The 26,751-nt window shown below is 38.3% G+C and overlaps 2 protein-coding genes across 2 annotated transcripts in view; both read right to left on the bottom strand.

The window, feature by feature from the left end:
- Positions 1 to 1,035: 1,035 nt before the first annotated feature.
- Positions 1,036 to 3,512, bottom strand: b3galt8 (beta-1,3-galactosyltransferase 8). The gene has a single exon (XM_067440174.1). The coding sequence runs from the start codon at positions 2,429 to 2,431 to the stop codon at positions 1,448 to 1,450; it is 984 nt and encodes a 327-aa protein (XP_067296275.1). The 5' UTR covers positions 2,432 to 3,512; the 3' UTR covers positions 1,036 to 1,447.
- A 642-nt stretch (positions 3,513 to 4,154) lies between these two features.
- Positions 4,155 to 26,751, bottom strand: part of tncb (tenascin Cb) — a 41,162-nt gene continuing 18,565 nt past the window's right edge. The window contains exons 7-23 of the mRNA XM_067438904.1: positions 23,746 to 24,012; positions 23,364 to 23,549; positions 22,093 to 22,182; positions 21,065 to 21,328; positions 18,293 to 18,568; positions 11,419 to 11,691; positions 10,534 to 10,656; positions 9,483 to 9,626; positions 8,602 to 8,721; positions 8,340 to 8,483; positions 6,940 to 7,070; positions 6,631 to 6,763; positions 6,365 to 6,516; positions 5,961 to 6,057; positions 5,683 to 5,844; positions 5,120 to 5,283; positions 4,155 to 4,972 (exon numbers count right to left, since the gene is read on the bottom strand). Of these exons, the coding sequence (XP_067295005.1) occupies positions 4,862 to 4,972; positions 5,120 to 5,283; positions 5,683 to 5,844; positions 5,961 to 6,057; positions 6,365 to 6,516; positions 6,631 to 6,763; positions 6,940 to 7,070; positions 8,340 to 8,483; positions 8,602 to 8,721; positions 9,483 to 9,626; positions 10,534 to 10,656; positions 11,419 to 11,691; positions 18,293 to 18,568; positions 21,065 to 21,328; positions 22,093 to 22,182; positions 23,364 to 23,549; positions 23,746 to 24,012 (2,837 nt within the window). The 3' untranslated portion in view covers positions 4,155 to 4,861. The remainder of the gene's footprint in view (positions 4,973 to 5,119; positions 5,284 to 5,682; positions 5,845 to 5,960; positions 6,058 to 6,364; positions 6,517 to 6,630; positions 6,764 to 6,939; positions 7,071 to 8,339; positions 8,484 to 8,601; positions 8,722 to 9,482; positions 9,627 to 10,533; positions 10,657 to 11,418; positions 11,692 to 18,292; positions 18,569 to 21,064; positions 21,329 to 22,092; positions 22,183 to 23,363; positions 23,550 to 23,745; positions 24,013 to 26,751) is intronic.

Below are 26,751 nucleotides of genomic sequence, written 5' to 3'. Positions count from 1 at the left end.
ATGACTTAATTATGATATTTTTTTCTTAAAAAAAAAATATATATATATATATATATATATATATATATATATATATATATATATATATATATATATATATATATATATATTTTTTTTTTTTTTTTTTTTTTTTTTTGTTCTGTTTTTCTGAATTAGTGAGATCCCTCAAATCTGTTTTTAGCTTGATTGCATGGAAGTAAACAAAAAATGATCTCATAATTCTGAGATAATTAATTCATTAATTCAGAAAAACAGAGTAGATTTTTTTCTCAAGTGAATGCAAGTAGGTGGGGGACAGTCACGCGTTTTGTAAGTTTTTTTAACTGGGACTTCATCATGTGCGACAGCGGAAGATCTTTTAAAGCGACAGTAGGCTAATTACCTATAATGACAATGTAAAGAACAAAAGTAATTGCTCACTAAATATGCTCCTCTCTTGAGTAAATAACTTCAGTACCTTTAATAAGAATTAATCTATATTCATAACTTATGCAGTGCAAACTGATAACAATTTATGTATATTTCCTACTTGTTAAGTTGTTATACAGGTAGCACAGGTAAAAATAAAATGCATTATTATTATTATTATTATTATTGTGGGTTTATGTGAGGATTTAAGCCCCTCGAACCCCCCACCCCCACCCCCCAATCTATCCCGGATTTTGTTACCCAAATGTTGACAGGTAAAATAATATTTTTATTGTTTAAAGTGCATGCGTGGCCAAACCTCTTTTATAATCATATTTGCTAGGAATTATGTTTCATGACAGAAAATGTTAAGCACAAGCATAATCATTTTAAATAAATGCAAATATTTCTGATATATCTAAGGCATGATGCTTTTTAAATTGACAGTAATTACAAAAATGCACATAAAACAGACAATCAGCAGACTTTTAAATGTTGAAAACAGACCAAATAGATTTAGATTAATATTAGGACTCTTTTCACATATAACATTATAATAATAATCTATCAATCAATCAATCAATCAATCAATCAATCAATCAATCTATCTATCTATCTATCTATCTATCTATCTATCTATCTATCTATCTATCTATCTATCTATCTATCTATCTATCTATCTATCCATCCATCCATCCATCCATCCATCCATCCATCCATCCATCCATCCATCCATCCATCCATCCATCAGAGGGAAGGTCAATCAATAAATAGGGTGTGGTGGGTGGAAGAGGTGATACAGGTTAACAGAATCGAAAAGACAAAAATACAATTTTGTTACACATTCCCTTCTTTTTTAAGTGTTCTTGAACCTTTGGTGAAACTGTACTTTGTTCTCTCTGCTGAATCACAATAATGTGAACCTTGTTAGTAGGTCTAAGCCTACTAAACATTATTTAGCTGCTTCAAGTTTACAACATTAGTTTAGCTACTTCTAATATCATTTTAGGATTTCCGTTTTATGAAGGTAAACAGTATATCAACATGTAAATTGAGACTTCTGAAAGTCATGCCAAATGTGGAGAAGACTCTGTGGATTAAAGCCATTCACTACAATCCGCTTGGAAAAAGTGCACCTTTCATAATGAAGCTGGCGCACCTCAAAAAGATTCCTGAGTCCCAGAAATCTTGTTGCGTAAACTGGTTTTACACCCAGGACATGCAGGCACAACCCCACATAAACATCTTCGAGTGGAATTGGACGGACAAATCTAGAGGCCCATGATATTTTTCTAGCCAGGTCAGTGGAAAAGACATATGCAGCTCCAGACACATATGGAGGATACCAGGTGTCTTGGTACAGATCCTCTGGGATATACCATTTGTTGAAGCTGTCCCTGTGAGGAACAGCATCTGAGATGACCGATCCAGTGATGTATTCTTTCCTTGAAGACTCTCCCTGGCCATGCAAGTAGTCCACCAGGTAAGGCACATTGAGAAAGACATCTGCATCGATCTTCATTGTATACAAGGCACCCTGGCAGTACGTGGCTATCCAGTTCATAATCATCATTGTTTTGATTGTGAGATTATGGTAACTGTCCACAAAGTCCATTTGAATAATGTCACCATATTCCTCACTCTCCCTCTCAAGGTGCTCCTGCAATATTGGGTCGCTTTGTGTGGGCTGACCAACGACAAACAAATGCAAAATATTCACACCAGGAATCAAGCCATGTTGACCCCATGTCTTTCTAATAGCAGTCCTGGCCTCTCTGCCTTTGAGAGTCACTGGAATCATTAGAACCAGGAAAGGACTCTTCTTCTCACACAGTTCAGGCTGGTTCAGAATGAATCTGTATGTTGACGGTGAGATCACGTCATGGAGCTTTTTAGGAATTGGAATCCTCGTCGGAAGAGACGGCCAAAGTAATGTGCTGTTGAAAGCGGAGATAACTAAAAGTGTTGTCAATCCAGCGACAGCAATGTACGTTAAAAGTTTTAACCGCGATCGTTTCCGCATATTTAAGACAGTTAGCCTAGAGAATGTTTGACGAACGGTAGCGCATGCGTTTGTTTAGCAGACGTGACCAACCCTTCTTGACAGATCTCAAGTCAACGCGTTTAAAAAAATAAAAAATAAAGTCAACGCGTTTTAAACTGCTGACTCACTTAAAGTCACTTTAAAGCAACTTTAATTTTATACCGGTTTTATGTGGACATTACGTACAAGATAAACCAGCTAAGCTGTAAAAGTTAATTATTTGAAATAATAGTTATAGGGGTGTTGCCAGATTGCTCTAGCATACAGAAACGAAACAGTGATATAATAATGATTAAAAGAAGACAGACGTGCTTGAATATTGGATTCACGATTAAGCAATAACAGAGCGTCTTAATTTAAAATGTTAACTCACAAATCATAGCAAATTATGTCAAATGTTCTTCATCCATCTGCGCATTTTCCTCGTACAATCTGGCAACACATGATGTTAGGCTACTAGAAAACAACACTGCTATGTTTAGTTGCAGACCGTCAAATCCGTGACCGCGGTTTCTAATGTAAAGAAACAATTTAAAAAGGGAAGAATTACACAAATTAAACGTAAATGCCTAGAAATAATTTCACAATATGGTTGTCATTATACGATCACATTCGTCATAAAGTAGCCTAGTACTTAGCTTTCCCCACCACACCCATTTCGCCTGGGTTAAGGTGTCTGCGTATTGATAAAGTGAAAACGGTCAGCCAGCCAATGAGTTTTCGTGTCGCGCTTGAAAGTTAAACACGTAGCAGTAGCTATATTGATTGCACTTAGGACACTTTTTAATACATTTGAAAATTGTAAATGCTATTAGGCTAAGCTTGGAACACACTGCAAGAACAGACATTTCGTTTACTCGAAGTGGCACAAGAACACAGTTCGTTCTGGCCAGTTCAGTCCTTTCCGAGAAAAGCAGGTTCCGATTGTCTGCGTTTCTCCGCATTAACCACGCCTACCTGTATGCCTAACCACACAATAGTTCTCTTACATCCGGAAAAAAAGTTCTCGTCAGGCGAAGTGTCGAGAACAAGCTGCTAAAGCGAGAACTCCCAAGCCAGGTCTGTTCTCGCAGCCCTGGGAGCGAGAACTTTTTTTCTCTGTTCTTGCAGGGTGTGTCTAAATAAGCACATGTTGCAAACGTGTTTTATTAAACAAAATCTGTTTTATTGTAAGAGGGGTTACAAAGAACACTTGTTGTACACCCATTTAATAAACAAACAAACAAACAAACAAACAAAAATATTCAAATACCAAAACGAGACATAATTTACACAGGTATTGTATGGGTCAGTGGTTTAGTCGATAGCAGGGTAGGGGCGAACACGAAGACTTATTCTGTATATTAATTCTTTTTGCAAACAGAAAATTCTTTTTACAAACTTTTCCTTTGTGATTCTCGAACATTATACGAGCTCAAAGTATCACTTAATCCAAGACTGAACATAGGTCCTGCCTTAACCTTTGTTTCATTTAAATCTTTTAGAGGATAACAAGCAACAAACCAAGATTATGCTCTGTGACTGAATGCCAATATAGTTATAGGGTACAGGAAACACGACAAAAGGTGCATATAAATGAACACTTAGGAGTACTGCAAAGGTACCGGTTCGAGAAACGTGCCACTTGACTTCAGAACTGATGAGCATGAGTTGTGTGTGTGAGAGAGAGAGAGAGAGAGAGAGAGAGAGAGAGAGAGAGAGAGAGAGAGAGAGAGAGAGAGAGAGAGAGAGAGAGAGAGAGAGAGAGAGAGAGAGAGAGAGAGAGAGAGAGAGAGAGAGAGAGAGAGAGAGAGAGAGCACAGACAGGCTAGAAAGAGATGAAAAGATCTCTGAGCCTCCCCACTAGATATTTTTATACAGTCCTGCATATTAAATGCTGAGTTATCATGTGCCATTAAACTTCTCATTGTAATTGAGAAGTTAAAGTGTTCTTGAGGCTAACTAGGAAAAAGGCTCCAATGAAAACAAAAAATACCACACACAAACATTCAACTCTCTCCACTGTAACTGTATGTGATATACAGAAAAAATAATATTAGTATTTTTTAACTGGAAAGCTCCAAGCCAAACTCAAAATCTCTCCTCAGTCGGCATTATAATATATAGATGTTACTGGAGTGTCTGTCTTTGGTGTGCTTATGATGTACAGGCACAGTGTGTAATGTTAAACACTTCACTATGAGTCTATTGGTTTACTGTTGAACAGAAGTGGTACACACACAACTGTGTATGGACTTTAGCTTTGAAGACTTTTTTTGTTCTTGTTCTCCATGAATAGGAGAGTGTAGAGAGCAGGCTGGGCTCCTGGCAGTGGCTTTGGTAGATGAAGGGGATGAGATGATGCAGGAGGAACGAGGAAGAATGGGCAGCAGAGGAGGGTAAGGTTGGTTGGAGCCGGAGCACACTGGTTTACGATCGCTTTCTCCTTCCCTCAAAGTTCCTGAAGTTGGCGGGCCTGATCTTCATCTCTGCAAACTCGATGGAGTGCTCATGACCCTTCCAGTGGAACCAGTTTACACCCTGGAAAAAAGAAAAAAAAATTATCTTAAGATAATTATGAATTATTCTTTCATATTCACGTAGTTCTGTTACAGGGAATTCCAAACAAAAATGTAAATCTGTCTCTTATCTGTATGACAGATTAGAAAGCCAATCTGAAATGTGTACCTTGCTGTGACTGTTGTCTCCGTATCGGCCCATTATATTGACTCGATGACAGTTTTTATACCAGAAAGCTCCCTTATAAGACAACGCACAGTTGGTGACAGCTATGTCGTTGTCATGATCGTATGTTGAGAATGGACGGCTGTGGTGATACGTCATTGAGTCACCTTTAAAAGAGCATTATCACAAAATCAGTCAGATTTTAAAACAAGCAATGACCACAGTGTGTTTATACACACACACATATATAAATTTAAGTAGCATATTATATATTATTGAATGGTAATATATTTTAAGAAATATATTAGACAATGTTTTTTTTAAATATAATATATTTATAATATTAAATATTATATATATAGTATATTACGTTATATGTTGGCAGTATATTTTAAGAAATATTTATTATATATTTATAAATATATTTATAAATAAAATTATGTGTATATATATGTGTATATATACCATTTTATATAAATGGATATAATATAAAATGCATATTTAAAATTCTGCTTAATTCTTCTATTTGCATAAAAGTTGAAACAGAGAGAGGTCAAAGACTTTACCTGCAGTGCCGCTGTATCCTCCAACATGGACTTTGTAGCGGCTGCGTGGTTCAGAGACTGAAAACTTGTCATATTGCGCATATGCAGTCTCTCCCTTATCTCTGAGGTCCACACGCAGCTCATACTGCCCAGAGGAGGTGATCTTGTGGAGGTTAGAAAGACCTGCAGACACCGGCAATGAAATTTGTAGTCCAATATGCTCTAAATTTCACCATATCATAACACCTTTGGGCCTCTGTACTTAGCAATTTGCCATGTTTGCACAGATATAAACATACCCAGCCAGAATTCATCATTCAGGTCACCGAAGCCTGCAGTGTAGTTCTTCCAGTTTCTGAAAAACTCTACTTTACCGCTCTGCCGTCTCACAAACACCTGCATGAAGGTACCACAATATTACAATGAGTCTTGTTTCTGTGAGCCTGTGTTTTTGCTCTCTGTTTGATGAGATTTTACTTAAACGATACATTTCAAATTCAATCATCATTTATTCACCCTCATGTCATTCCAAACCCTGCATGACTTTCATTATTGAATGGAGCACTATAGGAGATGGATACGCATTTGGTATGAAGTGGGTGAGTAAATGTTTTCATTTTCTATCCAATTAAAAATCTTCTTTATAGGATCAGAACAGTGAATCTTTCTATCCTGCATGTTAATTTGAGGAAGAATTACTCACAATCCAGCCGCCTCCATCAGTGGTCATATCGCAGTAGACCTGCAGGGGCTGATTCTCATCTCCACGCAGGTAAATAGTGTACAAGCCCGAGGCTGTGTCTCCATTCAACAGAGCCTGCGAGCAGTCTTTAGGATGCTTGTACAGCACTCCAACTGTGATAAAGAAAGAAAAGTGTTTGACCAAGGGCTTATGTTATTCAGAGTCCATAATCTTGTAGTGAAGCTGCCTTTCAGCACTGACACAATAATAAAAATGTATCGACTCACTGGTGCTGAAGACTGTCGAGATGATTCTGCTTCTCTTTGGCCCAGCGATGGCCTGCAGTTTGACTGTGTATTCCGTGGAGGCTGTCAGCTGAGACATGCTGTAGTACGTTGCTGTGGGGCTTAGGACAACCTCCTGAGCCAAGAGAAGAAAACCAGGAACATACAACTATCAGTACAGCAGCACTGGGCAGTGCATGTATTAACCACTGTAGACTGGAAAAATGACCACGATTTAGTATTAAGGCCCAAATAAACTGCTGTAAATCATCATGTTTAATGTTTAGTTATTTATTTGTGAGGCTCACTCACCTTGACAACACCATCAGCGGACTCAAAGCTGAGGATATACCCGCTGATGTCTGCTCTGGGTGGCTTCCAAGTCAACATGGCAGTCTCTGTTTGAATATTACTGGCAGCCAGATTCTGAGGGGCATCAACATCTGTGACAGAGAGTATTTAGTTATTTGTCTGGTATTCATGCAATACACATAAGCATGTACTGATAATTGGCCAGGCCCATCTCCACTACGCTCTAGGCATTGTTGTATTATGATTATATGGCATGATCTCTTGATGCTGACAATGTGTGTGGATGTTTCTTAAATTTTGGGTACTTATATCCAAAGGGATGATATTTATCAAAACTAGCACTAGAAAAATGTTCCCCCCGGGTTTGCTATATGAAAGTCACCCAAACCAAACAGTTTTCCCAAACCCAGACTTTCAAATTCCATCATAAAAATATAAATTACTACATTTAAAACTATCATTGATGAATGAAATGTACAACAATTTCAATGGTTATTGCACACACAAAAAAATCTGTTTCCAAATATGAGAAAGGTGAAATATTCTTTTGAACTGAATATTTTTATCATTAACAATCAAGCTGATTCTGTGAAGAGTGAAAATATTATTTCCTTGTATGAATATGTTTAAATATTATTATTCAAAATGCTAGTTATGAAATTAGCCGTAGCAAGATAATGTCTCCTTTTTATTCCAAAAATGTTTAAAATACCACATAATGCCATTAAACACAATAATACAAATTGTAATGGAAATGACACTGAGGTGGAAAAAAAAATAAAGAAATCACAAACCATAAGGGATATCGCTCAAGTTATCATTCAAACTAATAATGCAATCAACCAAATATAGAACCAGTTGTTCAGCTTAATTTAAATGACTTGTTGTACAACGAATGCCAACTCGTTGTAAACAATTGTTTATTTTATTGGCTACTGTAAAGGTTATAGTTTTAGGTTAATGTTTGTAAAAAAAAAATCATTTTATATATTTTTTTAATGAAATACTCCAGTTTGACTTGGTGCTGCTGTATTATTTAAAAGTCCATATTTACAGATGGAGACCATTTCTGGCAATAAAACAATATTGTGTTTAATAGTCCCACACACATTAACTTTGGGTTTAATCACTGTTATAATTTTGCGGGGGTCCTTGGGAAATGTTCTACCCTATTAAGGGGTTCCTGGTAAGAAAAATCTTGAGAACCCCTGAAGAAAGGGATTGTAAGGGGTGTTACTTTTTTTTTTTAAGTGATCACCATCTATCCAAAATATTTTCCAGTAGGACGATATGTCAGAAGCTCTGCTGTGTTTCTTTACACCGATATATATTTTTTTCTCTGAGTACACGGATGTCTGGTGTTTGTGTGCGCAGTTGAGTAAGTGAAGCGTTCACCTTACCTGTGGTGAACTCTGTGGTGGTTGCAGCACTCTTGGCTGCCTCTCGGACTGCATAGACTTTAACGGTGTATAAGGTGTTGGGTGTGAGGGAGCTCATTTCAAACTCCACAGTGTTTCCAGACACCCTTTCCATCACTGGAGCCACTGACAAAGAACAAAATACACAACTAAAACTCAACGCTCTATTGTTTTAGTCTTTAGCGCCTGAAGCAGCCTTCCCTCAAGAATAATGATAGAACAAAGACAGTCAGAGCTGAGTTACCACTGTCTGCGCTGTAAGTGATGACATATCCGTCCACAGTAGCGATGGACGGCTGCCACAGCAGCAGGGCTTCAGTGTCGGTGATGTTGACTGCTGTCAGACCGCGTGGCTTATCCAGGGCTGAGGGCCAACAGATACATGAGAGACGCAAAACTCACAATTTGGAGTCGATAACTAGGCTTCAGTCCGACAGAAAGGCAAAACACTTACAAATATAAGGCGTACTGTATAGGCTAATGAGAGGTCGACTACAAACCAGTCTAAACTACACTGTCATTTTTTTGTTGGTTTAACTTAAAAAAGTAAGTAACCTGGCTGCCTTAAAATTTTGGGTTTATTGAAATTAAAAATTTGAGTTGATACAATGAAGGAAATTTGTTTAATAAATATAAACTCAAAATATTATTGTATCTGAACCACATACAAAATTTGATAAATCATGAAAATAGCACTATTTGGCATGTTTCACTGCATCATCACAAATAAAACACACACAATACCCACTATGCTTACAAAATCTTTTTATAATATTTTAATAAAGGTTGTCGAATCTCAAAAAAATGTTCATTGTATTAACTCAAATTTTTAATTTCAATGAACTCAAAATTTTAAGGCAACCAGGTAACTTTTTTTAAAAATATTTTTTTACAGTGTAGCTATGAATAAGAGGCGCTAAAAATTACAAAATGATTGAATCTATTATTAATAATTTTATAATATAATATTAATTTAAATCATTGATTAATTTGTAATAAGTATAATTAAATTATAATTATTAACAATTTATTCTTATTTACTACTTTTGGTGAGAGATTTCTTGTTCCATAAACTATAAGATGACGCAACTCATGAGATGATCATAATATTGGAGTGAGACGTACCTGTTGTGACCCTGTCAGATCCTGGTTCACTCTCCTCCAAGCCCTTCACAGCGATGACAGTGACCTGGTAGGTCACTCCAGGGGTCAGATTGGGCAGCATGGCTTGAGACTCACCTCCATCTGCTGTCAGTGTCATAGGGCTGCCTGCAGGGGGAGACAGAACACTGGAATAAACTAGAAATAGCTTTTGCCACTAGAGGGCAGCATCGTCCGTGATTGATTGGCATGGTGATTTGCAATAATATTCTGCTGATGGATAAAACATTTTGGTTTGATTGATGATGTGCACTGATAGATTCACATAACGGAAGACGGCCTGATCTAAAAACCTGCACAGATCACTGAGAGGCTAAAAGGACAATATAGGACTTTAGGGGAACATCTCTTGAATTCAATCAATTTATTATGCCAAGAAGGCATCCAGTCTAAGAGAATTTCCTCCTCGACTTATGCAATATATTACGCAAGACATAATTTATAACTGAAGAAGTACAAATAATAATATGATTTGCCAACCGGCAGCCATCCAAATACATAGAAAACCACACAGTAAAGTCTCACTTTTCAAAGATGGCTTGCGCGTCAACAATGTGACTAGGAAGGAGGAATGATTCTCTCTTTTATATCCAGACCAAAAGCACCAAATGTGCTATAAATAGCATAAAAAACACACGTTCAAAAGTTTGCGACCAGTACGTTTTGTTTTAAAGAAATGCATTTTATTCAGCAAGGACACGTTTATAGTGTCACAAATATTTATGTTTCATATAAATGCTTTTCTTTTTAACTTTACATTCAGCTTTCCTATTCAGTTTTCACAAATTGTTTTCAACAATCAACATTCTACATATTGAAGACTGTAGTAATGGCTGCTGAAAATTCAGCTTTGCCTTCACGAAAATAAATTACATTTTAAAATATATTATTATTATTATATATTATTATTTTAAAATGTAATCATATTTTTGATCCAACTCCAAACTTTTGAATGGTAATGCATATAATTATAAAAGTAACAGTACTGAAACCATAATGACCACATGTTACTTACCACCCTGAATGGGTACATAGGTGACCCGGTAGCTGTCTACAATGGTTAGGGGCATTGTCCAGTGAACAGTAGCCGATGTATCAGTCACATCAGAAAAGCGTATCCCCTTGGGTGTACCTAGACCTGGGTAGAAATGACACACATAAGAAGCACAACAAGAATGAACTGTTAAAAAATGTGTGGTCTAGAATTTGACAAATAGGATTAAAAACAAAACCATTTCCCAGAACAAGTAAATTCAGACCGTAAGAGACAACAAAAATACAGTGGGTTTGAAGAAACTTCTTGAACTACCCCATTAATCCTGCTGAACAAATAGATGCATGAAAACAAACATTCAGGACGTGAGGACAACCAACTGAGCGGCAACAGATAAAGGACACACAGACAAAGGGCCTGGCCTTGAAGCCATTTCTCAACGTTGGACCTCAGAATCTCTCGTGACAGATGCAAGAAGATTAACTTGCCTCCAGTACAGAGACACAATAGTGTGACATGCCAACATTAGACACAATGGAAATGAAGCTTGCTAGTATGAAAAAAGATAGCCAGAGACAGGCATGCAACAAGGAAAAATACACAAAATAGTTGGTCTTGCTCTGTAAATAAAACACTCAATCACACAGCAAATAGAGACAGAGAAAGCAAGACTGGTGAATGAGAGAAGACTTGGATGAACAGGTGTTGTTAATGAAAGTCACTTGAGCGAATCTGTTGACACAATAATAAAGAAAATAATGAGTGATGTGATTTTGTTAAACATGGGATCAATGAGAAAGACTGATTGGTGTGTTTGCTAGTTTTCAATATACTAGATGACAGAACAGAAGAAAAGAAAACAACAGTTAGTGATTCCTCCACCAGGGTCTCTTAAAAATCCAATACCTGTTCGAGCTACAGCCAAAACGGGCTGGAATTTCCTTCCTAAAATGATCCCAAAGAGCCCGATTTCATACTCTGTATCTTCATTGAGACCTGTCACTGCTTCTGTTCGCTTGTCTCCAGATACACTAATCTGGTGAGGATGGTCCAGTCCATTAGAATCGACGACTTTGAGGGTGAACGTGTCAAAGACGCCCTCCGGTGCTGTCCATGTCAGTTTAAAGCTGTGCGGTGTGATGTCCGAGACCAAAAGATGCTCCACTTCAGGTTCAGCTTCTGGTTGACAAAATAATAAAGTTGTTCTTCCACTGTAAACTCTATGAAATGTACTTAGAAGATGTTAAATGACCAAGAAATGCAAACGTGGGTCGAAAAACCCTTTGTCCTTTTTTGTGGTGTTTGTTAGAGACAATTCAGAGATAATGTTAGCCATGCATGAAAATAGCCAATTGTTCAGTCATCTATCAGTTGTTCCTATCGATGGCAGGTGATGCTGAAATCAGTGAACCAGTAAATTTAATTTACATATTTGGATTAGAATATGGAATGAGATCTGTTGGTTAGTAGAAAAAAAAATTGACATTGATGAATTTTCCACCATTATATTAGGTTTCACCATCATAATTGTATCGTCATATAATAGCAGTCATGCAGAGTTCAAGACAGAGCTGTTCCAGGACAATGCCATATCCATAATAATCATATTGACAGAAGGGTTCATCCTCGCAATGCATTTTTCATCTCTGTTTTAGCTGAACTTGCAAAAAAGCCACTGACATGAATTCTGAGAGGGACATCAATAGAGAAGAAATTGTTGTGGTAAGGATATGTAAAACTTAAAAAAAAACTAAAGCCTTGACCACATAAGCAATGTATTGTATTTTCAACAATAGCCTTGTCTGTGCCAGAATATGGTCCATTTTTTATATCCTGTGGTTTGCTCTTCATCTTGTACACACTCTCAGAAAAAAGGTACAGTTCTGTCACTGGGGTGGGACCCTAAGGTACAAAAGTGAAAAAGTACATCTTTGTACCTTACTAACCGCTAAATGGTACATATCAGTACTTTAAACGGGGGGTGAAACACTCAGCTTCAGTCAATGTCATGTCAATCTTGAGTACCTATAGAGTAGTATTGCATCCTTCATATCTCCGAAAAGTCTTTAGTTTTATTATATTTATAAAAGAAATATGGGCTGTACCGAGTCGTTCCGGAAAAAACAGAGCGCCTGGAGGCGTATCATGTGGGCGGAGCTAAAGAATGATGAGCGCGCAAAACGGTGACGTCCTCAAGCGTGGAGAAACCCTTGCTATCGATCTCAGCTAATAGATATATGATCCAGAATCTAATTCGGAGGCTGAAATAGAAACAGCAACAGCAGGACTTCCGTCTCTGTGGTATGTACTGTATTTAGTGGCCTGTCAACATTTGTGTGTCTTTACTCGCAGTTTATGAGGACATGATTTGGTTTATGGACTAATGTATGCGACTAAACCTTAGCAGTAGCAAGGAAAACGGTTTTGCACGTCAGACTAGTGTAACGTTATACATAGAACAACAATGGAGTCCGTTAGCACATTTGAATGACGAAGCACTCGATCGCGTCGTTTACTGATGTTTACTCACGCGACGAGCCAACAGCACAGACATTTGAAGCAGTTTTACTCACCGGCTGCTTCCAAAGCAGGACCGAACCTTTATCGTTTGGACCGCTCCATCAAAAACACATTTCTTTGTTATGATTTGGTAAAGTCCTGACAGCAGTGAACGGAGGAGATCCACTTTGCGACGCGACTGAAGCGATGTTATGAAGCTTCCCGTCATTTCTGCGTTCAAATCGGGTCAAATGCAGCGCTGCCTTCTCGGAAGGCTGCTGAAGCGTTGAAGTCGCTTGATGTCACTCATAGGAAGAAAGTGGAGCGCGGTGCGGAGTGTTTATGGGCGTGCATTTCCTCTCTCGCTCTAGTCACATGCGCACACGCACCCTACCGGGAGAAGAGCCCGTACGGCCCATACAAGGACCTTCCGTTCTATTAACGTCAAGCCGAGCCATACTAGAAAAAAACTCTCCGAAACTTGCGAGAAACCAGAAGGAGTATTTTTGACACAGAAATACTCCATCAAACGTCCAACATTAGTTTTTAGAAATTTTGTCTATGTTTAGGATGGAATCCAAGTCTTTAACAGTGTAAAAAGCTCAGTATGCATGAAACAGCATTTCACCCCCCCCCCCCCCCCCAGTGACAGCAATGTACCTTTTTTCTGACAGTGAAGAAACAGTTACTGTCTTACACATATTTCTTGCCTTTACTTTAAAAGTAGATTATAGCACCATAAATTCAGTCGATTAAGTTGTATCTCTCATCCGAAGGAGGAGTAGCATGTTAACTTGTTATAATAACTTGACCTAATTAAATATGATAATGCAGTTAAGGCTGTCCTTAATTTGACATTGTAACTTTTTGTAACTGCTCAGTCTAATTTTTATAGGCTGATAAGAAAAGTCAGAACCAGAGGCGTTCGACAATCCAGCAGCCAGGCTCTTAATGTAATTTATTTACAAATGCAGATGGCGGAAAACCAGCATCTGCAAACATTACAATTCTATTCTATTATTATTATTATTATTATTATTATTATTATTATTATTATTATTATTATTATTATTATTATTATTAGCATTATATTAATGTGATCACTGCCTACTCCAGATACATGTTACAAATTATGGAAATGGAATGGTAATTTAGTCAAGTTATTTTGAGATCATAAACAATGTAGTATTGATTCAAACCAACAACACTTTAATAGAGCCTTGTTGTCCTAAACTAAAATTGCAAGAGAAAAAAAAAAAAGACCCTTGACCGGACTGAACCTCTTCTTCCTCTAAAGCTCTGGATGATGTGAAACAGAAAAGACATTTGTTGAATGTGGAAAAGTGTTGGAAATGAAAACCAGCGAGGACAAATCCTGTGGAGCTGTCCCTCTTCATTAGCACTGTTCACTTGTTTAAGAGTGTCAGCAGTGTTTGAGGCATTTCAAGAGTACTAACATGTGCTCTCCAAGGATCACTTTCATCTGACTGGCTTCTAAGTCTCTCTGGTTTGACAAAGAGGCATCTGTTTGTGGAGGTGGAAAAGGCGCCAGCTAACCTACAGAAGCATGGTCTGGAGGCAGTAATTCTACAGCAGGCAGCTAAAACCTCTGAGGGGGATATCTGTGTTGACACAGCTAAATGTTACAGCGGGGATAAGCACACCAACTATAAAGTGAAACGTTTCTGTAAATGATTTTAAAAGCCTGTTTTACCCAGGACAGAGTGAGGCAAGAGTTCATGGGTCATGTGACATGAATAGAGAGGAGGTTAACAGAAATCCAATCAGTTCCCCTTCTCCTCTGCCTATTTGCATGCAGACTTGAGAGACTGCTACAACTGTGGCCCCTGCAGCCACTGGCTGATAAACGCCAAGAAAATGTGTGAAAGTGAGGCATAAGAATGAGAAGTAGTGCAGGGTCAGAAAACTGGGCGTGCATACTGAAGAGATCCTTCACAAGAAGCGACAAAAACTCCTCAGGATCACTTCCATGGCAGTACACCCCAGCCTAGTCACCCGCTCTATTCGCTGACTCTCTGAGGGGGTGGGGGGGCAAAACTCTGGTATGTGCCTAATAAATGTATGTTTGTCACAATACAACTTGTCTGGTTGCTGCCACAAACCAAATTATTTAAATTGACTCACTTAAAATGTGAACTGAATGTCGCAGTCAATTAGAATGAAAAAGCCATCAATAGTCAAACTTTGTTTTGCCCGTTAAACACAAATGTACCAGTAAAAGACAGGCAGAGGTCATTTACTGCACCTGCAGGCTGTGCTGGTGATTATGCAGACGTGAATGTGTGGGGTAGCATTTATGATGCTGCACAGGTGTGCTCTGAATGTCAGCATACTTCAACATAATTCAGCAGACTGGAAGAGTGTCGACATTTCACAGCATCTGCAGTAGACTTAAAGAGGCTTGATGGGGGGTTTTGTAGCGCTTTACAAATTTGAGAGATTATATGCCTCTGAAATTGCATACTGTCTGAGTATGTACTGCATTTAGGAATGGCCAATAATAACGTATATTCTACAAGTACATGTGTAGAATGTATAAAATCTAGACAAAGTCATCAGATCATATGTTTTAATAATACTGTTTATTCTGACATATTACATTTGATGTATTGCTTTTTGCATATACTACATGGGGAAGTAGGCATATTCGGATGTTGGGGTTTGTTCTGGATTCAGTCATGGATGAGGCTGTGTAACAGAGGGCCAGCTAGTTAGAGCTGGATAGATTGACGCAAAAGTGTTTAGTGTCCTTATTAGAGCATCTGCCTCCCATCCCAGAGACGCTGGTTCGAATCTCGCTCTTTGCAGTGCACGTAGAACGAGATGGGATACAGCTGCATTAGTTACCTTTCAATTTGGGGTCAGTACGATTTTTTTTATTTGATTGTTTTTGAAGGACGTTTCCACTGTGGCTGTATTAAAGGGATAGTTCGGCCAAAAATGAAAATTAGCCCATGATTTACTCACCCTCAAGCCATCCTAGGAGTATTTGAGATTCTTCTTTCAGACGAATACAATCAAAGTTATATTAAAAATTGTCCTGGCTCTTCTAAGTGCTATAATGGTGAATGGCAGCCCAAAATTTGAAGCCTAAAAAAGTGTATCCATCCATTATAATAGTAATTCACACGGGTTTAAAGGGGGGGTGAAATGCTGTTTCATGCATACTGAGCTTTTTACACTGTTAAAGACTTGGATTCCATCCTAAACATAGACAAAGTTTCAAAAACTAATGTTGGACGTTTGATGGAGTATTTCTGTGTTAAAAATACTCCTTCCGGTTTCTCACAAGTTTCTGAGAGTTTTTTTCGAGTATGGCTCGGCTTGACGTTTATAGACCGGAAGGTCCTTGCATGGGCCGTACGGGCTCTTCTCCCGGTAGGGTACGCGCGCGCGTGACTAGAGCGAGAGAGGAAATGCACGCCCATAAACACTCTCTCAGGTGCAGATCCAGTCGTCCGTGAACACTAATGTCGGTTATAGTCCACGCCGCACTCCACTTCATTCCTCCACTTTGACATCAAGCGACTTCAACGCTTCAGCACAGCCTTCCTGGAAGGCAGCGCTGCATTTGAACCGATTTGAACGCAGAAATGACGGGAAGCTTCACAACATCGCTTCAGTCGCATCGCAAAGTGGATCTCCACACTCCAAGAAGTGTGTTTTTGACGGAGCGGTCCCAGCGATAAAGGTTCGGTCCTGCTTTGGAAGCAGCTGGTGAGTAAAACTGCTTCAAATGTCTGTGCTGTTGCTTATCGTCGCGTGAGTAAACATCAGTAAACGACACGATCGCGTGCTTCGTCATTCAAATGCGCTAACGGACTTCATTGCTGTATAACGTTACACTAGTTTGACGTGCAAAACCGTTTTGCTTGCTACTGCTAAGGTCTAGTCGCATACAATAGTCCATAAACCAAATCATGTCCTCATAAACTGCGAGTAAAGACACACAAATGTTGACAGGACACTAAATACAGTACATACCACAGAGACGAACGTCCTGCTGTTGCTGTTTCTATTTCAGCCTCCGAATTAGATTCTGGATCATATATCTATTAGCTGAGATCGATAGCAAGGGTTTCTCCATGCTTGAGGACGTCACCGCTTTGTGTGCATTCGTCATTCTTTAACTCCGCCCACACGATACACCTCCAGGCGCTCGTTTTTTTCCGGAAAGACTCGGTACAGCCTATATTTCTTTTATAAATATGATAAAACTAAAGACTTTTCGGAGATATGAAGGATGCAATACTACTCTATAGGTACTCAAGATTGACATGAGATTGACTGAAACTGAGTGTTTCACCCCCCGTTTAATAAAGGCCTTCTGAAGCGAATCGATAGGTTTTTGTACAAAAAAATTCATATTTAACACGTTATAAAAAATAAGAATAAAAAGGAGAATGCCACATATACCTAGAAAGGCTTGAGGGTGAGTAAATAAATCATTTTCATTTTTGGGTGAACTATTCTTTTAATTATTGAAATATTATTATTCAAAATACCTGTTTTGTATTTTAATATATTTTGAAATGCAAAATTTTTGTGAAGGTAAAGCTGATTTTGCACCATCCTTATGTCTTCTTCAGTGTCACATGATCCTTCAGAAATCATTCTAATATGCTGATTTGGTACTGGAGACATTTATTAGTATTATCAATATTAAAAACAAAGCTAAAAGGTTTTAGCTGTTGTTGATAAAAAAATGTTTTAATTGGAAACAGTGATACTTTTTTAGGGATTCCTTGATAACTAGAGAGTTCAAAAGAACAGCAATTATTTAAAATAAAAATGAATAATAATAATAATAATTTAAAAAAAAACAACTTTTTTTTTAAACAGTAGCTTTTAAACAGTAGTAGGGAAATAGGCATTTTCAAATTGGGATTTCTTTAAGAATTTTTCATATTTGATGAGGCTGCATTATATTTATGTTATTTAGTTGACAGTGGCAAAATATTTACTTAACCTTCTATATTAATAGTGGAAAATTAAAACAAATTCTAGATGGAATAGTTTAAGTACTAGATGATAGATGGAGAAATGAAAACACTAAGAAGGCTACAAAATGCTGGTGTCGTGTTATCAATTCAATGTGTTAGTATCAATTCAACATGTAATGCGATAAGAATTGTACATTAAAAGAGATAAGAGGTTAGTCTGTATTGCTGCTTGAGGCACAGCATTTGATCCAAAGACTGGAAAAGAAAAGATGCCAAAAGACAACCAAGCTGGTCCAAGACTTGGTAAGTAATGATACCTGTGATGGCTTCAGCAAAGATCGGATCTAAGAGATCTCCCTTGTACAGCCCATACAGTGTGACCCTGTAGAAAGTGCTAGGGGAGAGGTCAGTGACAGCCAGGGTGAACTCCTGGCTGGATAGCGTGTGGTTCTGGCCATCAGATAAGCCATCTGGGTCAGACACTTCAATCAGAAAGCCCTCAACCTCTCCTCTGTCCAGCTCCCAGGACACACTGAAGCTGTCCCAGGACACATCAGAGATGGTGATGTTTCCAACCTGAGGTTTCTCCTCATCTGGATGACAAACAGATCAGAAGATAATTATTTTGGCAGGAAAAATATACATTTAAGTGAAGAGCATCATGGGTAATGGTGACCGAAGAGATTTGACCGAATTCTTAAGGCGTTCTCTCTTTAAGATGATGGTTGTTTTTGTTGCCTGGAGACAAATGTATTGAAGTAAAAACAAAAATTCCTGAAAAGCTTAAAAAAGACCACGTTTCACATTATTCAAAACAATGCAAAGCATTTTAAGAATTACAAGGGAAAAATCAATGTTATGTTGAGCAACGATAAACCACTTAATTTGTTACTTCTGACTAATTCATTGCCATCTGTTCGAAACAGAACAGGAACATCTGCCGATGCCATGAAAAAAAAAAACCACACACACACAGTAATAACTTTCAGAAAGTTGTAATGACAAACAAACAAATTTGCAGGCATTTCTCTTACAACCTATTAACATCCAAGCACCAGCTTGCTGAGACAGCTTTGGTATTAATGGCCCTGAGAAAAGCCATTAATTTTTGAAGGTCCTGCCTAGCCTGCCTGAGCAGAGGTACGCTGAACACTTCAAACATGGGAGGCAGCCATGCAGCACGGCGCAGTGCAACCTATAATTGAACATCATTGTGCGTTGTCAGCATTCACAGGCAAAGTGAGGGCACATAGCAAGGAGATGCACGGTGGGCAAACCATTATCCTGTCTATGCACATTCAAGAGGGCAGAAACGTGGCGTGCAAATAGGGTGACAATGGGGATGAAGTGAATGACCTTCCCAGCCATTAGGGCCGCTTGTTGCTTTTGAAACCTGGAAATGAAACAATACCAAAGCTGTCAAACAGCAAAGCAACTCGTTGATCATCTCGCGCCATTCATGGAAAGTGAAATTTGGTCAAATTGTTTCATTTTGCGCACTTATTCAATAGAGTTCTTTCCACCGAAAAGCGACCCACGCAAGTCTGAGGAGTGGCCCTCACTGCATGCAGATGGGAATGGGAGGAGGTAGAATAAAAGAATGGCCTTATTGCGGTGAGATCCTCAGGCCGCAAACACCTCAAGGGCATTTGGATAAAGCCATTGTTGTAACCATGTGCAACCCTTTTTGGCTCCACAGAAACCACCTTATGGGCTTTAAGACATGCATGTCCTTTACACCATGAAGTTGCAATCACATTTGCCATGGTCACAAAGCGAAATCCAGTCATTTCAATAGGAATCCATACAATTTGGTTCTTCATGAGAGGGTGAAAGATTTTCCAGTGCAGATTATGAAAGTATTTTGCAAGTGACTTCTGTCTGAGATTATTCATACATCAGTACACGTGTTTTTTTTTGTTTTTTTTTAGCTGAAAATTCGCTAATGTAACCGCACCTTAACTAAACATGGCATAACTTTGTGTGTGCATGCACATGACTGTTTGGTCTCTCCTTTTTAGCCTGGTTATGTCCTGGTGTGTTGCCTTTGAGATCTCAGTCATCAGATTTCCACATCTCCATGTTACCAGCTAAAACTCTTCTAATAATGCCAGAGAAGCATTTAGCGAACAGAAGAAAGCCAGACCTAGAGATCTCCCTGCCCCCCACCTTCCCAAATCCTTTGGGTCTGAGGGAAGTGTATGCCCATGTTTGTGTGCCGTGTCTAAGGCCGATAATGGCTGCCGAAATAAATGCATTGGGATTATAGTGCTGGTGATTTCAGAGACAACATTTTAACAGGCGGCTCAGCATGTGTCCTATTTATCAGTCCGCCCCACAGTTCATTGTGGTCAAATCACGCAAATCCAAAAGGGGAGTGGGCTCACTCTGACGATTATCACATGAATGAGCTTTCTGTGCGTGTGTGAGAGTTTGTGTGTGTGTGTGTGTGTGTGTATTTGGGATCTTGAAGAACACTATATCTGTTGTCTTGCCTTGGCGACAAAAGCAAACAACTGAGGTTTTTTGGATTTTGTAGCTCCTTGGTTTTAGTAAATGATTGGTATCTTATATAAGCAAGAACATTTTGGTAACAAAGTTCTGATAGTTAAGTAAGTGGTATCCTGACCACAGTGATTTTGGCTTTTATTGTTTTTTTTTGAAAAAATAAAATAAACCCATATGCCATAAATGAGGGTAAAAAATAGGGATAGTAGGCTTCAATTTCCAATGCATGGTGGCACACTGACATATAAATATATTGAGATTTTTGTTCTCAAGATAAGGAGCTACAAAATGTTTAATTCAGAATCATAGAACAAGGACTTCAGTATCTTCAAACTCCAAAATAAATATTGATACTAATGGGGGAAAATAGCGAAGATAATAAATTCCCGAGCTGCCTTCAGATCCTCAGTGGCCTGCTGAATAAATGTGTATGTGTGGAAAATTTTGATTTAAATCATTTTTTTTTTTAAAAGCTGCTTCATGATCCAAACCAATGTTGCTTTTGTCACTCTAGAAGCAAGAGAAATGGGATGTGAAGATGCATTCTAAATATATAAGTGAATGTAATGATGCATACTAACCTGTGGATGCTGACAGGGTGGCTGGCGCACTCATCTTTCTTCCTCTCTTGGCAGTCAGGCTGATGGTGTACAGCATGCCAGGGTTCAGATCGCTCAGAATGTAGGTATTGGCAGCACCAGCTACCTCCAGTTCAGTACTCTCGCCATCCGCAGATGCAAACACTAGCTCATAGGTGTCGATTTTGGCGACCGGCCTCCTCCAAACAAGTTTTAGTGTGGTCTCTGCGGTTTCACTTACTTGAAGGTCTTTAGGAGCATCAAGATCTAAGAGGGCAGTGAAATTAAATTAAAGGATTAGTTCATAAAAATGGCAATTCTGTCATCATTTACTTACCCACACATTGTCCCAAACCTGTACAAGTTTCTTCCATTGAATAAAATAGGAGCAGAAATTGGATTAAAGAAGCCGGTTGCTTATTTACATGCAATTACACTGAATAGGAACTGAAGCTTTTAATCTTCAAGAAGAATGCAAAAGCACCGTAAAACAACATCTTCTGAAGCTAAACAACACTTTTGATAATACATTGCAACCAGATCAGTTAATGAGTTAAATTCATTCAAACCTGTTTTGTGAACTGGATCGAATGATTCATTAAAAATATTAAATTAATCATTCACAAATCTGACATGAACAAACCGAAAAGGTACATTTTTAATTAATCACAAGTTAAATTATTGGTCAGTTTATCACACAAAGGCTAAAGAAAGCACAGAGGTCATATGGACCATTTTTATGATACAAGCGCACTTTGAAATTGTGCTATTTTGTCATTTTAGTACTTGACAGCCTCAGTCAAGTTACTTTTGACATAAGAGTGAGTAAATTGTTTTTCCTGAAATATTAATTTCTGAATGATACATCCTACAACTGAGCTTTATTATGACCTCACAAGCACATTCAACTCAGCTTCACTCATGCTGTTACATATTAAAAGAGAAGAAAAGGGGAAAGGCAAGCACATTGAAAAAAGTTATAAATATACATAAAAAACATGTGAGATAATCACTATTCTGTTAAGTCTTACCAGTCACAGCATTGGTCGTTGCAGGCAAACTCTCACGCTCTTCCTTAATGGACGTCACTCCCATTCCATATTCGGTCCCGGGCCTAAGGCCTAAGAGAAAACCCAACAAAAATCATCTCTCTCAAATCATTAGACAAAACAAAACCATTAATCTCTCACATTGGTTGTTTTTGGAACCTCCATGGTAGGCCATTGTTTTCGTACTAGCGTTTCAATTTCATCTACGCGCCATATCAATCTAATGCCTTTCAGTGACCGCATCAAAGAGCTTCTCAACATGCCAGAAACAATATTTACCATCATACAAGAGATTCTCAGATCCCCACAGCCCCCATTCATAAGAGCCCTTAGCCCAAACCCCACACTTTACCCCTCTTAACGCCTGTATTGGCTCCTGCAGAGGTCACTGTGCAGGAGTCCTCCAGCATGAAATTACGCCTAATGCAGAGGAAGCTCATTATCAATAAAATCACAGGCGTGACGGCAATTACAGATAATAACTGTGTGAAAGAGACAACTAGTGAGATGTGTGTGTGTGAGAGAGGCTCTGCGTTATTAGCCAAACAGATCGTCCGCCTTATTTACAGGGAACAGGCCTCCCAAGGACAAAGGAGCAAACCAGACAAAGAATCTATTATCCATTTTGAATATATTTTTTCTCCCAGCCATGATAATCCCTGCTTGCGGTAACACATGGTTGTAGAGAATAAGAATTAGCACAGGAGATTGCCTCAAAGCAAAAGTGTATAATAGAAATGCTGCTGCGACGAAGAAAGCCTCCACTTTCCCTTTTTGACTGGGATTTTCACATTGAAGCACCAGTGTTATTTCATTTAAGGCATGAATAAGGCATTATCAACAAAAAGGGTAGCATCTCATTCCACTTTAGCTGTGTAAACATTTTGAAACAAAGGGGCTCATTTGGAAATAAGTGGTAAATACTATAAGTTATGTTTAGGAAAACTTTAAATTAGCCTATATCTATTCAGACCTACAATAGCTTTCCAATTGTTTTAAATCCTTTTTAAGACCATGCTTTTTGAAAATATGACTTCCAGCACTTCAACACCTGCAAACTAAATTTCTATCATGAGGATATGCGGATGGCTAGTTTTCAAGTAATAAAATAAAATGGGTTTACTGAAAACTACTCCACTGCCTCATCTTTTTGTTTTCATACATAGTTTTTTAATCTCTGTGATCTGTTTGTATTTGATGTGGTTTGTAATCTCTAGAGAGGGATTATTGTGTAATTCAAACTGGCCTCTCACCAGTGATTTTAGCCTGAGTGGTGTCTCGTGGGCCGCTGGAGAAGACCAGTTCTCCGTGCTCCCCTCCAGAAAGTGGGCCGTATTTAACACGGTAATTGAGGACGTTGGCTCTGCTGTTTTTCCACTCCAGAGTTATACTCTCATCTGTCTGCTCAACTGCCTTGAGGTGCTTTGGGGCATCCAGGTCTGAAACACGTTAACATGTGGATGAAAGAAAATTCTTCTTGTAATTGTACAGTTATTCTCCAGGGCATGACGGACAAAATTGCTTCAATGCAGGTCTAAGTACACCACAGTAATCAGTAGACTTGCTAAAGCAGACTAAATTTTCACTTTATGATGGTTTGAAAGGATTCCTAGTTGTTGTATTCCTAGTTCATACCTGTGGTGAAGGTCTCATAGATGGGAAAGCTGGTCATCTCTCCCCTGCGGGCCATGAGAGAGACCTCATACTCAGTGTCCGGGTTCAGCTCAACCAGATGATACTGGGTTTCTATGGAGGAAAGATCGACCGTGTTCCTGTCTGAATCTGCATTTGGGCCGTAGGACACAGAGATCCCATCCACCTGAGCGACAGGCTGAAACCAGGTGATGAGAGCTGTAGTGTCCGTCACATCACGCACATCCACCTGGCTGGGAGGATCAATCACTGCGGATGAGAGGAGACGTGTGTGACAGCTCAGAAAAAAGCTACAGATTGGGAATATCTATGCAAACAGATGATCCAAAACAACTGCTATACACTTTTTGATATCAAGGACATCAAAATATGATGATCGTCCACATAAAATACAATGACAGCTAAACATTTTTATTCAAAAAGACCCATTTATATAGCCTGACAAGCCAGACCCAAATCAAGATTTTTGGTCTGGAAACTCACCATTGACAGGGCTCAATCGGAGGGGTGGGATAAACGGTTATCTTTAAAACTCCCTCTGCACACAATTGGATAAAGCTACAACCAACCAGAGCAACGTGAAGCGGAGCTAGTTGATAGATTAAACTTTCGCTGCATCCGGTCGGCAAAAAACTCAGAACATATCTTCCCTTTTTAAGAGTGACTTCAGTGCCGTTCGTTATTCTTTTCTCAAAGAAAAGCTTAACTCCAAGTCTTCCAGAGCCACGGTCAAAACTGATTCGAAAGACTGCCGTTCGCCAGTTTCTGTGTTTACTAGTAGCACGAAAGCGCAACTCTGCTGTCATGTTAAGCCCCGCCCACCGACTCTATACACGATGTGATTGGCCTGACCAGAGTTTGGCTTTTACAGCTCAGAACTGTATTGAGAGTTGCTAGACGACACTCGCGGCAGATTAGATTTGCTGCCGCTAGGCTGCGTCTAGTTTTCTAGGCTACCATTTATACTATTTAAGAAAAATATGAATTGGGTTCACTGTTCATTTAATAGTAATACGTTGTTTGTTTGTTTTTTTAAAATTACATTTTCACAGTGCCTAAACCAAAAGAAATAATAAAAATAGTAAATTAAGTAAAAATAATATCTGGAAAAAAAAAAAAGTTTTTCAGTTGATCAAGAAAAATGCCAAAGGAAAGTAAAAATACATATTTGGTAAAATGCACAAAATGTATTTGGTAAAAATACACACTTGTACATGTTTTCCCCCTTTAAAATAAAACCATAACTCCAGGGGGTCCCAGGACCCCAGTTTGGACTCAAAACCCCCACTATTCGCTATTATACAGATGCATTCATATCTATTTTCTGACAAATAGATGGGTATTTTACCTGTACACCTTCTCCAAGACTAAAAAAAAGGAACATAAAACAACTATTTATGTTTATTTTCATGGTAAAATCAGTTTGTCACATTAGCATGTGCAGTGAGAGCAGATACTTATGTGAATGTAAGATAATATAGAGGAACTGCATGCAGCTTAGAGCAGATTTGTGCATGCGAGATGCTCCAATGCACCGGTTATCTCACGGGAGGACAGCCTCTCATGTTGCTGAGTGGTGCCTCCCACACACTGAGAGTGAGGAGAGAACTCACTTTGAGCAATTAGTCCTCCTTTAATGCAAATCCTATGTGGCACAAGTCGAAGAAATGGAGTAGATGGAGCGTTAGAGGCATGCTGGGAGATTTTTTTAGACATTTGTAAGACAGCAAAATCAGCTTGTTGTGAAAGGGAGACTGGTTACTTGCACTAACTGTATAAGTGGCCAATGTTATAACAGCACATCTCTTCCCAATAGGGCTATAATCTGAAGGGTTTCCTAAAAGAAGCTATTGATAAAAGTGAACGGATGTTTGGGAAATGTCAAAATGATAATATGTAGTACACCATTCAAGAGTAAACCCTTATCTTACAATCATTTAAAAGCAAATCATCTACTGTCAAAGAGGATTTGCAATGTCCCTTTCTGTGGTACTCAGAAATATGGTGCAATTCAAAAATGTTAATGTTATTTAGAATGATATTTTAGTTTCATACTGATATAGGAAGATGCAGAGGTGGACAGTAACTAAGTACATTTACTTGAGTGGTGTACTTAAGTACACTTTTTGAGTATCTGTACTTAAGAATAATTTTTTTGGAAACTTTATCTTCACTACATTTGAAAGACAAATATCGTACTTTTTACTCCACTACATTTCTATCAGGGTCCTCAAAGTCGAAAGCCGTTTCTGTAGCAGCTTTGAAAGTCGGTGGATTATTTTTTTCTTCTCTAAAAGGTGTTTGGGTTTTTACAGAAAGCCTTTCAGGAATCACTCTTGTAGGGTCAAGTGAAGTTCAATGATTTCCCAGCATTTTTTGAACACTGATTTATAGTTTATAGCAAAATGGAAGAAAACAGATGTCAAAATGTTCATTTTGGTGAGTATTCACATTAACAAAGTTGATTTTGTCTTAAGTTAATGTAAACAGTTGGGAGAATATCAGATGTGTATCAGTGTATAGGATCTGTGCATTCTACCTTAAAGTGAAAGCAGCATTGTAAAGAGCTTTGTTACTTTTATACAAGTATTTAAATTAGTTTAAGTTAGTCGTATACTATCATGTCGGATGGAGCATCACTGACTGGCTTAAACCATGATGGTATAGTGTTCATTTTTACAACAATAATAAAATAGTACGTTGACATAAAAAAGGAAATGTACTTTTAATACTTAAGTACTTTTGAAAACAATTACTTCTGTACTTTTACCTGAGGAAAAACTACCTGAGTTGTTTTTACAACTTTCACAGCGTCTTTACCAGCAGTACTTTTACTTTTACTCAAGTAATGAAATTGCATACTTTGTCCACTTCTGGGAAGATGACAAAATATATCACAAAAACTATAAATAAAAGTATCAAATTAAAATATATTTTTAATATCATTACTAAGACCTTAAAATGTATAAAGATGTCACTGTAACTTAA

The sequence above is a fragment of the Pseudorasbora parva genome, chromosome 3 (genome assembly GCF_024679245.1).
Source record: "Pseudorasbora parva isolate DD20220531a chromosome 3, ASM2467924v1, whole genome shotgun sequence".
Classification (NCBI taxonomy): Eukaryota; Metazoa; Chordata; class Actinopteri; order Cypriniformes; family Gobionidae; genus Pseudorasbora; species Pseudorasbora parva.
The sequence above is the reverse complement of the archived record's forward strand: the minus strand, read 5'-3'. Positions and strand labels throughout refer to the sequence as shown.

Excerpts from the sequence above, each read along its gene's own strand:
- b3galt8 (XM_067440174.1), bottom strand. The coding sequence starts at position 2,431 with ATGCGGAAACGATCGCGGTTAAAACTTTTAACGTACATTGCTGTCGCT.